The sequence below is a fragment of the Ochlerotatus camptorhynchus genome, unplaced genomic scaffold (genome assembly GCF_037179485.1).
Source record: "Ochlerotatus camptorhynchus isolate MF236.1 unplaced genomic scaffold, CSIRO-AGI_Acam_v1.1 ptg000434l, whole genome shotgun sequence".
Lineage (NCBI taxonomy): Eukaryota > Metazoa > Arthropoda > Insecta > Diptera > Culicidae > Ochlerotatus > Ochlerotatus camptorhynchus.
In genome coordinates, this window is record NW_027040920.1 from 11335258 (window position 1) to 11348888 (window position 13631).

Consider the following 13631-nt stretch of genomic DNA (forward strand, 5'->3'; position numbering starts at 1 on the left):
GGTAATTTTTGTGATTTACAGTTCGAAAACTGTAAAAAAAATTACCGAACAGGGAAGCCGTGATTAAGTGTGTAGGGCCCTCGTGTTGCTTCAACAGAGGAAGCAGACGCTTCTGTAGACACTCCTTGAGGTACATCTCCCCGTTTACAGTCCCGGTAGTCACGAACGGCACACTCCGTTTGCCACATGAGCAGATCGCTTGCCAAATCATGTATTTCTTGGCAAACTTTGAAAGTTTCTACTTCATTCTGATGTGTGCCTCGCCTCGTGCAGTTATATTTGCAGCAAGTGATTTCGAAAATTTATAAGAAAACAGTGGCAGAATAAGTGTGTGAACAGCCGATTTTCGACCAAAAAGTTTAAGTGGAACGGATTGCAAGGAGGTCGAGTGGTTCCGGAGGGCCGGATGGCCGAACCGGCCGATCAAAAGGGCTGCGGTGGTTTCTAAAAGAGAAGAAGAAAAACTAGCTCTAACCTAGAAAAAGTTAAGTGTCGGTGAAGAGTTTGATTCCGTAAGGTGTCACGGGGCAATAAGAATCATTCAAGAAATACATAGAGAAGGAAAAATATAAATTAAGTGAAGTGGCATTAGGATTTATGTGAAGAGAAGATAGCAATTAAACGAAGAAAAGTAGAAGATAAAAGACGAAAGAAAAATCAAAAAGCAATCCGCAAAGAATTCAAGTGAAAGAAAATGAGCACGAAATCGCAAATTGAAACAAGGAAGCAGTACAAGAATAAGGAGGTGAAAATGACGGCAACGGCGAAGGTCAAAACAGGACAAGGTCCAACGGTATCGAAAGGAGGAGGAACATCCAAAGCAACAGAACACGGAAAAAACCCAGGAAACCGCAGCAACCAGCAGGATAACCAACAAAACGCCACGGTGTACCTGGAGCCATGGGACTACGAGAAACTTACCATCAGACACCCAGTCAGTGTGGGTAAAGCCCTATCCAGTAAGGGATTCAAAACCTACACCAATATCACGGCGATTGGCAGGTTTCGATTCAAGGTATCGTTCGGAGCACCACAGGAAGCCAAAAAACTAATGGAGATCAACATGGAGGAGCTAAACCTCAAGTGCTACGTCCCGATAATCCTCAGGTGGGTTTGGCTAAAGGAATACCGAGAGATTACAGCGAGCAAGAATTGATGGAAGATCTGTTGTCGGAGGGCGAAATCATCAAAGTGGAAAGGATGAAGAAAATGGATAGGAACAAGAAGCAAACGGATACGGAAAACGTCAAAATCATCTTTCGAGGAAAGCACCTACCAGACAGCGTGTCGCTATACGGATGCAGGTTCAAGATTGAACTCTACCTGTTCCCGGTGAAGCAATGCTCAAACTGTTGGGGATTTGGACACCGGAGAGAAAAATGCTGGAGGACAACAAAATATAAGGAATGCGGCGTTCAACACGAAGACAACAACTGCAGGCAGAAAGCATGCATCAATTGCGGAGGTCCGCACAGTCCGACGGATAGCAAGTGCCCAGAGAAGGAAAACAGGTACAAATCAACGCGGGAATGCAGTTGGAAAAATTGACGTACAAGGAAGCAAACGAGAAATGGAGACAGGCTAATCAGTTCGACTTGCTGTCGAATTTCGACGAGGAATTTCCAGATATGGGTGAGCAGCGAGACGAGCAGTCTCGCGCGCAGAGAAACGCAAACAGCAGTCAATACAAGTTCGTGTGGAAAAAAAAAACAACAGAACACCACAGCAAACGACGCCAGGCGACAAACAAGGAACTTACGCAGATAAAGTAAAGCAAAAGCAACACCAACGACAGTTCACAGAAAACCCACACAAAGCAACAGTTTTGGAAAGGACGATGATGGAGCTGAAGCATTTCTGGAGAAACCTGAATCTAGTCAGAAAGCTGATGAGACTGCAATCAGCAATCAATGCGGAGGTGGTTGGTCAGGCAGCCTCGGAAGTCAACCTGGAGGAAATACTCATAAGGGTAAGTTCCACACTGAACGAAATCATACAAGAATTCATGGAAGATCTAGCGGAGTGTATGGAATCGCCCAACAAGGAAACAGAAGAGCCCCTAACACACAATGATGGATAATTTCAAGATCATGCAATCCAACGTACAATCATTAAGGCCCACCGAAACACGAGAAGAACTAGCGGTCTTCCTGAATAGAGAAAAAGTGCACATTGCAAGCCTATAGGAGATATGGATCAAGCCAACGGAAAACTATAGAATAAAAGGATTCAGCATCGTCAAGAAATGCAGAGAAGAAGGATACGGAGGTGTTGCCATTCTCATCAGAGATGACGTAACATACGAGGAAGTGAAGCTCCCTAACTTCGATCCGATAGAAGCGGTTGCCATAAAAACAAAAAGTATAAGCACCAACTTCACAATACTTTCGGTGTACATTCCACCGGATCAGAGCCTAATTAAAAACGAAGTGCTAAAAATCAAAGAAATTTTTAATTTTATCGAAGGTCTAGATGGTGAAGTCATCCTTACTGGTGACTTCAACGCCAGACATCCAATATGGGAGAGCGGGGCAAAGCCATGTGTAAAAGGCAAGGTGATAGCTGAAGAGGTTGTAGCATCGAAAATGGTGCTGCTCAACGACGGAAGACCAACAACGATCCCACGCATAAACGCAGAACCAACGGCGATGGCTTCTGGATACATAGCGAGCATCACGGAATGGGAAGTAGTAGAAGAGGAGTTTGGAAGCTGTCACACGAGCATAGTAATGGACCTGCAACTAGACGTACCTACAGTGCCCGGAAAGCGAACCAAGGTGAACAAAAAGAAGGCAATTGAGCTCCTAAACAGTATACAACCCCAATTTCTATACAATCCCGAAAAAAAGCAGAATGTTTTCGAAGAAAACATTAGAAAAGCCAGCTATACCATAACAAATAAGAAATCGAACTATCTTAAGCGATGGTGGAACCAGGACATACAATCAGCGTACAACGAAAAGAGGGAACAACTGAGAATCTACAACCGGAACAAAACGCTGGAAAACCAACTTAAAATGCAGAAGGCAAGGGCGGTGTTCAAGAGAACAGTAAGAAAGGAGAAAAGGAAACACGACACGGAACTAAAGGAGAAAATCGACGAATCGACGCCGGCTAAACAGATATGCAACATCATCAGAGGTCTAGATACGGCTTTAACAGGCAACAAAAGAGGGGCGGACACGAACCCGTCTAAAGAGATTGCAGAGAAGTTCATAGGGATGAACTACGAACAAAAAAAGGCGGAACTGAACACTCATAAACTTATCTTAGGACTGAGTACGGACGAGGAAGTAGAAGCACCACTCCAGTTCTCGGAATTCATGCGAGTTCTCAAGAGCAAGAAGGACCACTCGGCGGCAGGCATGGACTACATCTCGTACCACATCCTGAAAGGATTAAGATGGGAAATCCTAATGGAAGTTTGCACACAGCTGGATCGAGTCTGGAGAACCAACAACATACCGGTAAGATGGAGACAAAATAAACTAGTTTTAGTTCAAAAGCCAAACAAGGACAAAAATGATGTAGCAGCAAAACGAGGGATCGTTCTAATGAACGTGCTCCTGAAGACAATAAGCACTATAGTAAAGGACCGACTATACAAATACGCGGAGGATAACAACATATTTCCAGAGCTCTCCTTCGGTTTTCGTAAGAACTACTCGGCAATAAGCTGTGTAAATCATGTAATCAACTCGGTGAAGGAAGCCAAACAGGCCAAACAGTATGCCTTAGCGGTATTCCTAGATCTGGACAAGGCATTTGACTCGGTGAACTGCCAGACCCTACTAGCAACACTAGCACAGGAAAAATACCAACCAAAGCTTTCGAATGGATATTCGAGTATCTGAAGGAGCGACAGCTTAATATTTTGTCCAGTTCGCAGATGACTTCACAGTATTCGTTTCAGGAGATGGTCCGGAAATAATTGGTAGAGCAAATAGATTCCTGCAAAAGCTAACAACAAAACTAGCCACACTAAACCCAACAATCAATACGAAACTAACGATTTTAAATTGGCTCACCACTTTAGTAGCCTATTGGTCCCAGGCAAACGATTAACGTACCCTATTCTAATTGAAATTCTATTACTACACTATGTTTGTTTTGATTCGCTATGAAAGTTTGACAGATAACATCAGGGGTGTGTGGATTCATGCAGAACATGCAGGGGTGAGTGAAATAGCTTGGGACTGCTTGGGACCGTTGTTCTGGTACTGAGTGAGCCAAAAATAATAATGATTTTCTTCGGGACCCAGTGGTCTTAGAGTTACCTCTATACTAAACCTATCGGTAAATCCTACAAAATGCGCTGCGATCAATTTCAGCAAAATCAAGGACGAAAACATAAATATAAAAGTCGAAACACAGATACTTGGGCTATACGGTAGATCGAGGACTAACTCACAGAAAACACATAGAGACAGTATCCAACAAAGCAAGCAAGAGCATAAATATGCTCAAGATGATAAGTGGAAAAAGGAGTCCAGCTAACCCAGAAACGATGCTAAAAATTGGCAATGCATTAGTAAGATCGAAAATAGAATACGGGGCTTCAATATATGGGAACGCGGCTAAAACGAATGGGCAAAAAGTAGAGACTGTACAAAATTCCTTTGTGAGAGTAGCGATGAGATATCTAAAAAGCACACCGGTAAATGTAATGTTGGCAGACTGTGGGCAATTACCGATGGAAAACAGACTAGAATGGTTAGCACTAAAGGAAACAATTAGGACGTCACACGACACGAACCCCAAAAGGAAAATTACAGCAGAGGCATTGAATAACAAAAACAGCAACGGCTCCTTCATCTCAGACCTGGCATACGAGCACAGTGAGGTTATCCAACAGCTATCAACCAATCCGGAGAACGTCCGGCAAATAATTCGACAGCTGGAAAACAAATCGGCGTGGGTGAAGACAGGGATACCAGGAGTGGACAACAAAAAAGACAATATCAGCCCAGAACAATGGAGAGGAGCCGCAAACGAGCTTGTGCAAACAACGTACGGCAAGGTCAAGAAAATATTCACGGATGCATCCAAGAATATCAACGGGACAGCGATCGCGGCAGTAGACTGGACGGACAAACTCTACAAAGCAGTAAAGATCAACGTCAACACGAGCATAATGAACGCGGAATTGATAGCAATTCGCAAAGCAATATCAATAGCCGAGAGCAAAGACTATCAGGAAGTGGTCATCATCACGGATTCGAAAAGTGCATGTGAGGCCCTGAAAAACAAAGAAAAATGCAGAACAAACCACATAGTAAGAGACATCCTGGTAATAAGACAGCGATTAGAGGAATTCGAAAAAAAACGGTTAGCATTCAGTGGATCCCCAGCCACGTAGGGATTCAGGGTAATGAGTTTGCAGATAGGTTAGCAGTACAGGCGACTTCCAACACAGCATCAAATGAAGAAAAACTCACGCTGGGCGACACCCTAGCATTAGCTAAAAAAGGCATCTGGAAAAAGTGTACCAGTAACTACCAAAACATTTCTTTGACCAAAGGAGTTAAACATTTTGAGTTCGTCAAAGAACCCCTAAGGATACCATGGTGTAAAGGGTTAAATCTCACAACGGAGGAAAAAATCACCCTCAGTCGTATAAGATCCAACCATGTGATGACAAAAGAGAGGAATTTCAAATGGAAATGGGAGGACGACGAAATGTGTAAAGGGTGATACGGTCAAAATTTGGTCAATATCAACTTGACGTATTTCTTTCAATTTTGCATTTAAAAAACCTGAACACTCCTCATTTTGAAGGTGTGTGTGTGTGTGGAATGTTGCTCCTATTTTGATTTTGGAATTCACTCTTCAGTTGTCAAAATGCCGTCCAAGCAAGAAGAGCAGCGTATCAAAATTTTGCTCGCGCATCGCGAAAATCCGAGCTACTCGCACGCAAAGTTGGCAAAATCACTAAAAGTTGCCAAATCAACCGTTACAAATGTAATTAAAGTGTTTGGGGAACGTTTTTCGACAGCCAGGAAGTCTGGATCGGGGGGAAATCGAAAACCGGAAGCCGCTGAGACGACAAAGAGAGTTGCCGGTAGTTTCAAGCGAAACCCTAACCTCTCTCTCCGAGATGCCGCAAATAAGCTGGGTGTATCGTCTACAACCGTGCATCGAGCCAAAAAACGAGCCGGACTATCGACTTACAAGAAGGTAGTGACTCCAAATCGCGATGATAAACAAAATACGACGGCCAAAGCGCGATCCCGGAGGCTGTACACGACAATGCTGACGAAGTTTGATTGCGTGGTAATGGACGACGAAACCTACGTCAAAGCCGACTACAAGCAGCTTCCGAGACAGGAGTTTTATACGGCAAAAGGAAGGGGAAAGGTAGCAGATGTTTTCAAGCACATGAAACTGTCAAAGTTCGCAAAGAAATATCTGGTTTGGCAAGCCATCTGTACCTGTGGCTTGAAAAGCAGCATTTTCATAGCTTCCGGGACTGTCAACCAAGAAATTTACGTGAAAGAGTGTTTGAATAAACGTCTGCTGTCTTTCCTGAAGAAACACGGTTGTTCCGTACTGTTTTGGCCGGATTTGGCATCTTGCCATTACGGTAAAAAGGCCATGGAGTGGTACGCCGCCAACAACGTGCAGGTGGTTCCCAAGGACAAGAACCCTCCCAACACGCCAGAGCTCCGCCCAATTGAGAAATACTGGGCTATTGTCAAGCGGAACCTAAAGAAGACCAAACAAATTGCTAAGGGCGAGCAGCAGTTCAAGGCAAACTGGCTTTCTGCGGCGAAGAAGGTGGACAAGGTGGCTGTACAAAATCCGATGGCAGGGGTCAAGCGTAAGGCCCGGCAATTCGGATTTGGAAAAGCGGAAGCCTAACTGAATATTTTTCCTGAATTTTATACTAATTGAACTTGAAAAAGAAATTTAATTTGATTTTTTAAATAAACGATTTCACCGATTTACACGCGTTTTCCCTTGACCAAATTTTGACCGTATCACCCTTTAATCTGTGCGACGAAGTAGAAGACTTGGAACATATACTGTACCACTGCATCAGGTGGCAGCACTCAAGGGCGAAGGCGCAAGTGCTAGATAGCATGAAACCGCTTTCTCAAATATTCATGGACCAAAACATAGACGAGCTGAAGAGTGTAACTCAATTTCTGAAAGATATCAACATGAACATCTGAACCAAACGTATCGATCAGCAAGGCAACCTACAATCAAAGAATCAGCATAAAATACTGAAGACAACCAAAGGCAAGATGGACCAACCCATGGTCTAAGCCTGACATAGCAGACAAAAAAAAAAAGTTTCTACTTCCTTACTTCGTCCGGAACATCAAACTTGTGCTGGGCGGAAGTCCGCCTTAACGTAAGTCTCATCATCCATGATGAAACAATGAAACTTCGTCAGCATCTGGGTGTACATTTTCCGGGCCAGTGACTTCCCCACCGTATTTTGCCGTTCGTTACGATTTGGAGCCTTCTGCACTTTGTACGTATGCAGTCCCTCCCGGTCCTTGGCTCTCTGAATGCAAGACTTGGACAGATTCAACTTTTTGGCCTCATCCCTGACCGAAGCATTGGGATTCCGCTTAAACGCTTTCACGACACGCCTGCGATCCTGATCACTAATAGAACATCCATTCTGACCGCATTTCTCCTTGCGTTCGATGCTCAGAGTTTCGTAGTAACGTTTAATCACACGACTCACCGTTGACTGCACGATTCCGAGTTGTTTTCCGATGTCTCGATGGGAGAGTTGAGGATTTTCCAGGTGTTTGCGCAAAATCAATTCGCGACGTTGCTTTTCGAGTGACGCCATTTTTTCAAACTTCCGAAAAACTTACTGACAGCGATAAAAATACAGTGTAAACAATACACTTTAAACTGCTTCTACTCAAATTTTCAAGAGAAAATACCCAATGGGTAATTATCTACAGCGTTTTTTCCGTGATGCAATTTGATGTGGGACACCCTTTATGACCATGTTCATAAAGCTAAAAATCAGGAAAGACCATCGCCTTATTAAGGTCATTTCCATCAGTCAACCGGTTGCGATAACCCACTAGCAATCATATTCTCGTTTTTTACGTTCAAAGCGTATTTCCATACAAATGAACAAAAAAAAAAAACGATTAGAACGAAAACGAGAATATGGGCGATTTTAACAACCGGGTCAGATTATCGGGAAAACTGTTCGCATCCATAATCTCCCATAGTTCTTCCCGGTCAATAGTATCGTAAGCGACCTCGAAACATGAGTAGATGATGTGCAGAGACTTGATATTTGCAACACTTTTGGAGAATCAGTTATGGCGAATGTCATTCTGCCTAAAGGGGTAGATCCTACCTTAAACTCTACATCCAGAAGAACGTTAGCGAATATGAATATAGGGGCAGTTCGGAAAATTCTTAGTTTTTAGGGGAATAGTGGAGTACCTAATAAGTTCAAGAGGCTTCTTGGCTAAGACCACCAATCTTCCAGCGGAACAGTAACTTTCGGATGAAACGAACAAACGCAAGAGGCTAACTACTTCTATACTTTTTAATGTCAGATTTCTTCATAAGTGTTACCGTTTAGAATTACTGCACTAGAAATAAAAATAGAACGTAAAATTTTGCTTACTCAATAAAAAAAAAATAATTTTACATTACGCATATCTTCAACCCTTGCCAATATGCACTCCCATTGTTGGAGAAATCCGCTTACTAAAAGTTACTTCTCTTTTTCGACAATAATCCTCTCGTGTAAGTCAGTACAGTTTGTTGTAGTAGCAAAGTAAAGTCTATATAAAATATATAAAATTAAAAAAAAAAAAAAACGAGAACAAAACGCATTTGCTTTCTTTAAGCTTTCTTTTACCACTTATTGTTTTTATTCAAGGAGAAATAAAAGAACATATTTGAAACACTTAAAAAATAATCTTACGCCTCATCTATTTTATTATATGCGCGCATTCAAGGTCGCAGCAATGTCTAATAATGGTGGTGTCTACCGTCGTATTGCGATCGGTTTTGCTATCGACCGAAAATAAAATCATTTTTCACAGTGCATACCGTGAACTGGCGTAGCTTATGAGTGACGAGCGTTTGTTGGCTTCTTGTTTTGTAGGTGCTGCCGCTCCGTCTAATAATTCAAACACCATTATCGGCGATACTTTTGTTTCATTTGTATTCGATTAGTGTTTACAGAATGAATTTCATGTCAGTATGTACATACAATTATCTCGTGTATCAAATTTTAATGGGTTTCAATTTGTTTGTTTTCGTTTTTTGTAATTTTCGAATTGCCAATCCTTAATGACGAAACAGGAAGGATTTCGCGATGGATGTCTGTTTGCTGGTGAGATCGATAAGCATGGGCTCATAAGCGAAGGAAAAAAATGTCTTTTTATTGGTTGGAACAGAAAACGGGAACATTTGCTTGGAAAGAGCGGGAAAATTTATACGACAAAAAAAATATGACACTTACGACTTGGTATGATATAACTGCTGCATATTAGATTACTGCTATTTTGTTCTAAAAACTATCTTCTGTTGTTGATGCAAAAATCTACTTTTGATTAATCGATTGTAGACAGAAATAAAAGCCTGAGATGTTTTCTGGTATATAAATGGGATGTTTCTGGCAGAGCACAAGGTGCTCCAGTTTACTTCGGATGTGTAGTGTAGTACGACGATAAAACGGTTAACTTATCCCAGCTGTGTTCGAATGTTTGATCAGCAGTTTGGATATTTAATCAGAGCAAGTAAAATGTAAACATTACTTCTGTACTCTCCGGTGCATTATCAGATAATTAACTAGATTTCCTTTTTTCCGTTTCTCCTTTTCGACTCTATCCTTTCATTCCAGGCCAATCAATGTTAGTCGTTTCTGTCCGGCTTCGCATTCCGCATTTGTGTGTGTGTGTGTGTGATTCAAGCATTTCATGTTCCTTATCACTAGAAACAACTATACGCACTTTTTCTATAGTATTTGCATTGGCTCATTCCAGTTTATCCCTTCTCTTCCTCTCGAAAGAGAGATTAGTTTGTAGGTAGATATTTTCTAACGATAACGGTTTCTGGTTTGTTTGTGTGTGTGTTTCACTTTTACTTAGGAATAACATTTGTTTGTTTGTAATTGATGAAAAGGGAAAGCACCCTTTCGGCTTTCCATTGTATGTTTTTTCTGTTTCTTACTGCTAAGCCCTGCACTCTCAGTTTCATGCTTCATTCCTCCGTTTCTTCATGCGGAAGTCGTAGAAAAAATATGCTTCCTACTCCCGAATATTGCATTGTCCTCCTCCCTTCCGAAGGTCGTGCTCCTAGCTAAGGGTGCCAGCATTTTATCTAACTTAGCTGAACCAGAAAACGAGAGATATAAAATAGTAAATGAAACAAAAACGAAATCCATCTTCACATTGTATGGGACTCCCACGCAGCAACATGAACGGAGGGCGTGTGCATACATCTAAACTACATTGTTGGATCTAGCCGGAAAGGAGGAGCAATGACATGGGTCAACGTCGCCGCGTCGCCATCGACACGGTCTTCCTTTTACTGCAAGGAAGCCGTTTGATCTAACCATCATCCTCGGAAATCAAGTCGTCCTCGTTGATTTCGCAAGTGTTGTCCTGATAGCTGGACAACAGATCGGTAGCGTCCTGGACGCTATCGTCGCAATCCGGCCCGCCGGTGTAGGTTGAGGCCATATCCCAGTCTTCGGTTTCGTTCTCCATGCCGAGGCCGTACACTGCAAAAGGAGATACGGAAAAAGGGGAGGGGAAGAGAATTTAGTAAGATGTTGGATAGTTTTCCGAAATTTTCGGAGATTTTTGTGACTAAGGAAATTAGGGAGTTTCAAAACTTCTGTTCACTAAATTTAAATACAATTTTCCTATCCTATTTTGAAAGAGTACAAACAAAATTTGGGAAGAATTCCCGACATAATTGAAGAATTACCTATGAGCTCTTTGAGAATTTTCAGGAAACAAAATTCTTTATGCGAATTTGTCAAATGTTCCCGAAAAAACGTTTTTATAGATGTGTGTCTCGCACAACCGGTATCAGGACCAAAACGTCACAGAGGAGGTACAGGCTCTCGTGAAGTGGCGCAGGACTAACATTAGAAAAGAGCCTATTTTCGTTCACCGATTTACGATTTTCTCTTCAGCTTGCCTCGGGTAATATAAACTAATTTCTGACTGCAGATCAGGACGTCTGAAGACGTTTCTAGCTTTTATCCGCGCGGTACCATGCTGGCCCAAATGCGTCTGCTTCTTTGAAACGATTCAATAATCTTTGACACGTATCCGTCTGCTCGAAACTGAATGCGTGTACTCGTATGGAGTTGGTGAAAGAACGTGAGAACTATGCTCCGTTTCGCAACCATATGCTTCAAGTTTGATTAAAATCCATTCTGTACAAAAATTACGTTTGATTTTAATCGCCATCTGAAAAAATTGGGCAGTGGGGAAAGATGGCAACCCCACCTAAACTCGAATAAAATTCAACTTGAAAATAAATCTTCTTATCACACAATGATTTTTTGTTTATCTTATTCTTCTTATCTAAAAATCTAAAAATGAAATGGTGTTCGTATGTCACGCTATAACTCGAGAACGGATTGACGGATTTGCAAGATTTTTTTTTTGTTCGTCTTCCCACGTAAACGCGAACCATAACTTGACCTTACCGAAAATGGTTAAAAATTGTTTATAATCCCTGCTAAACTTTAACTGCAATGGTTATAGAACTTTACACGAACGTTTGTGTGATAAAGTTTTAACCTTATGTATTATGGTTCTTTGGAGGTGAACCTTACAAATAATGGGTTGTTGAGAACCATTACCATTCCAAATTCTTGTTTTCTCCATACATTTTCGGAGAGAGCCTGTCGTGGAAGGAGAGCTTAGTCATTCCCGTCAACCCGTGAAGTTAGCAAGTTCCGGCCAATAGCCTTTGACATGCTATATGGCCAAGGTCCTGGAGCGAATGGTCAACAGGAGGCTAAAGCATTTCCTTGAAGCCGAAAACCTGCTAGACCATCGACAGCACGCCTTCCGTCAAGGGTACGGAACGTCAACTTATTTTGCAACATTACGGGAGGTCCTCAAGAGTGCCAACGATAGCGGTCTCCACACCGAGATTGTCTCGCTGGATATATCGAAGGCCTTAAACAGGACGTGGACGTGGCTCCTCGTCTTAGAGTAGCTTGTCAACTGGGGGCTGTGTGGACCCATGATCCACTTCATCAAACATTTCCTGACCGATCGTTCTTTCAGAGTCGCAAGTTGGCAACACGAGGTCCCAGCTTTTCTGAGAAGAGACGGGTGTCCCACAAGGTTCAGTTATCGCCGTTACCGTCTTCCTTGTGGCCATGAACGGAGTTTTCGGAGGACTGCCGAAAAATGTTTACATTTTCGTGTATGCTGACGATGTACTTATCGTAACTACCGGCCCAACAGCAGCACGTAACAGGATCAAGGCCCAGACAGCAGAGACTTCCATGCAAACGCTCTGGAATGTCGTCAGGAGAATGCGTAACGCGGCATCGTCGGTCAACGAGGACAAGAAGTACTCTAACAAGTGGATTTTCGACTTCGCGCGTAAGGTTTGTCCCGATTCGGTTCCGGTTCGATGCAACACTCGCGATCTGCCGCTGGAAAACGATGACATGGACTCCCCGTTTTCGATGGTAGAATTCTCAATTGCTCTTCTTTCATGCAATAACTCGGCTTCGGGAATTGATCGAATCAAGTTCAACCTGCTCAAGAACCTCCCAGAAGTCACAAAGAGGCGATTGTTGAACTTGTTCAATCGATTCCTTGAGCTCAACGTTGTTCCGGATGATTGGAGACAAGTGAGAGTTATCGTCATCCAGAATCCCGGTAAACCCGCGTCGGATCATAATTCGTACCGTCCCATCGCGATGCTGTCGTGTATTCGGAAGCTGTTAGAAAAAATGATTCTTCTTCGTCTGGACAAGTGGGTCGAGGCGAATGGCTTACTCTCAGATACGCAATTTGGATTCCGTAGGGGCAAAGGGACGAACGACTGCCTTGCGTTGCTTTCAACTGAAATCCAATTAGCCTATGCTGAAAAACAGCAGATGGGTTCAGTTTTCTTGGACATTAAAGGGGCGTTTGATTCTTTTTGCATCGACATCCTTTCGGACAAACTCCATGCGAGTGGGCTTTCTCCGATTATCAACAATTTCCTGTTTAATTTGTTGTCCGAAAAACGAATGAGCTTCTCTCATGGCAACACGGAAATTGCACGAATCAGCTACATGGGTCTTCCACAAGGCTCATGTTTAAGTCCCCTCCTGTACAAATGGACCTGCAAGGACCATTGCAAGATACCTTGGATAATTTGTCTACTTGGGCAATGAATCTGGTTATCGAATTCTCTCCGGAGAAAACAGAGATGGTTGTTTTTCTAGGAAGCTTTACCTAGCAAGTTTCAGCACAGTTTTTACGGATAGCCTAAGCTTCCTGGAGGCTATGCGTTCAATGAGGCCGATGAAGCACTCGGCGTATTTCCTCCAGGAAATACGATAGTCATTGAGTGCTTTATCAAACAGCTCGCATGTCATCACCTTGGTATGGGTCCCATTGCTCTATCCCGGGCAATGAGAAAGCGGACTCGCTGGCCAA

At 42.7% G+C, this 13631-nt stretch overlaps 2 protein-coding genes and 1 pseudogene across 2 annotated transcripts in view; 2 read left to right on the forward strand and 1 right to left on the reverse strand.

Moving 5' to 3' along the window:
• Window positions 1–694: 694 nt before the first annotated feature.
• Window positions 695–1772, forward strand: LOC135711612 (uncharacterized; annotated as a pseudogene).
• Window positions 1773–1837: 65 nt separating this feature from the next.
• On the forward strand, window positions 1838–3854 carry LOC135711613 (uncharacterized). Its single transcript, XM_065234481.1, has 3 exons — window positions 1838–1969; window positions 2412–3467; window positions 3660–3854. The coding sequence occupies exons 1-3, from the start codon at window positions 1838–1840 to the stop codon at window positions 3852–3854; spliced, it is 1383 nt and encodes a 460-aa protein (XP_065090553.1).
• A 4664-nt stretch (window positions 3855–8518) lies between these two features.
• Window positions 8519–13631, reverse strand: part of Dp (transcription factor Dp) — a 54025-nt gene continuing 48912 nt past the window's right edge. Inside the window, exon 8 of the mRNA XM_065234658.1 lies at window positions 8519–10726. Within this exon, the coding sequence (XP_065090730.1) occupies window positions 10554–10726 (173 nt within the window). The 3' untranslated portion in view covers window positions 8519–10553. The remainder of the gene's footprint in view (window positions 10727–13631) is intronic.

Excerpts from the sequence above, each read along its gene's own strand:
- LOC135711613 (XM_065234481.1), top strand. The coding sequence starts at position 1,838 with ATGATGGAGCTGAAGCATTTCTGGAGAAACCTGAATCTAGTCAGAAAG. Across the intron at positions 1,970-2,411 it reads TGGAGGAAATACTCATAAGG|AGCCTAATTAAAAACGAAGT; the intron begins GTAAGTTCCACA and ends CCACCGGATCAG. Across the intron at positions 3,468-3,659 it reads GGAGAACCAACAACATACCG|AACTACTCGGCAATAAGCTG; the intron begins GTAAGATGGAGA and ends GGTTTTCGTAAG.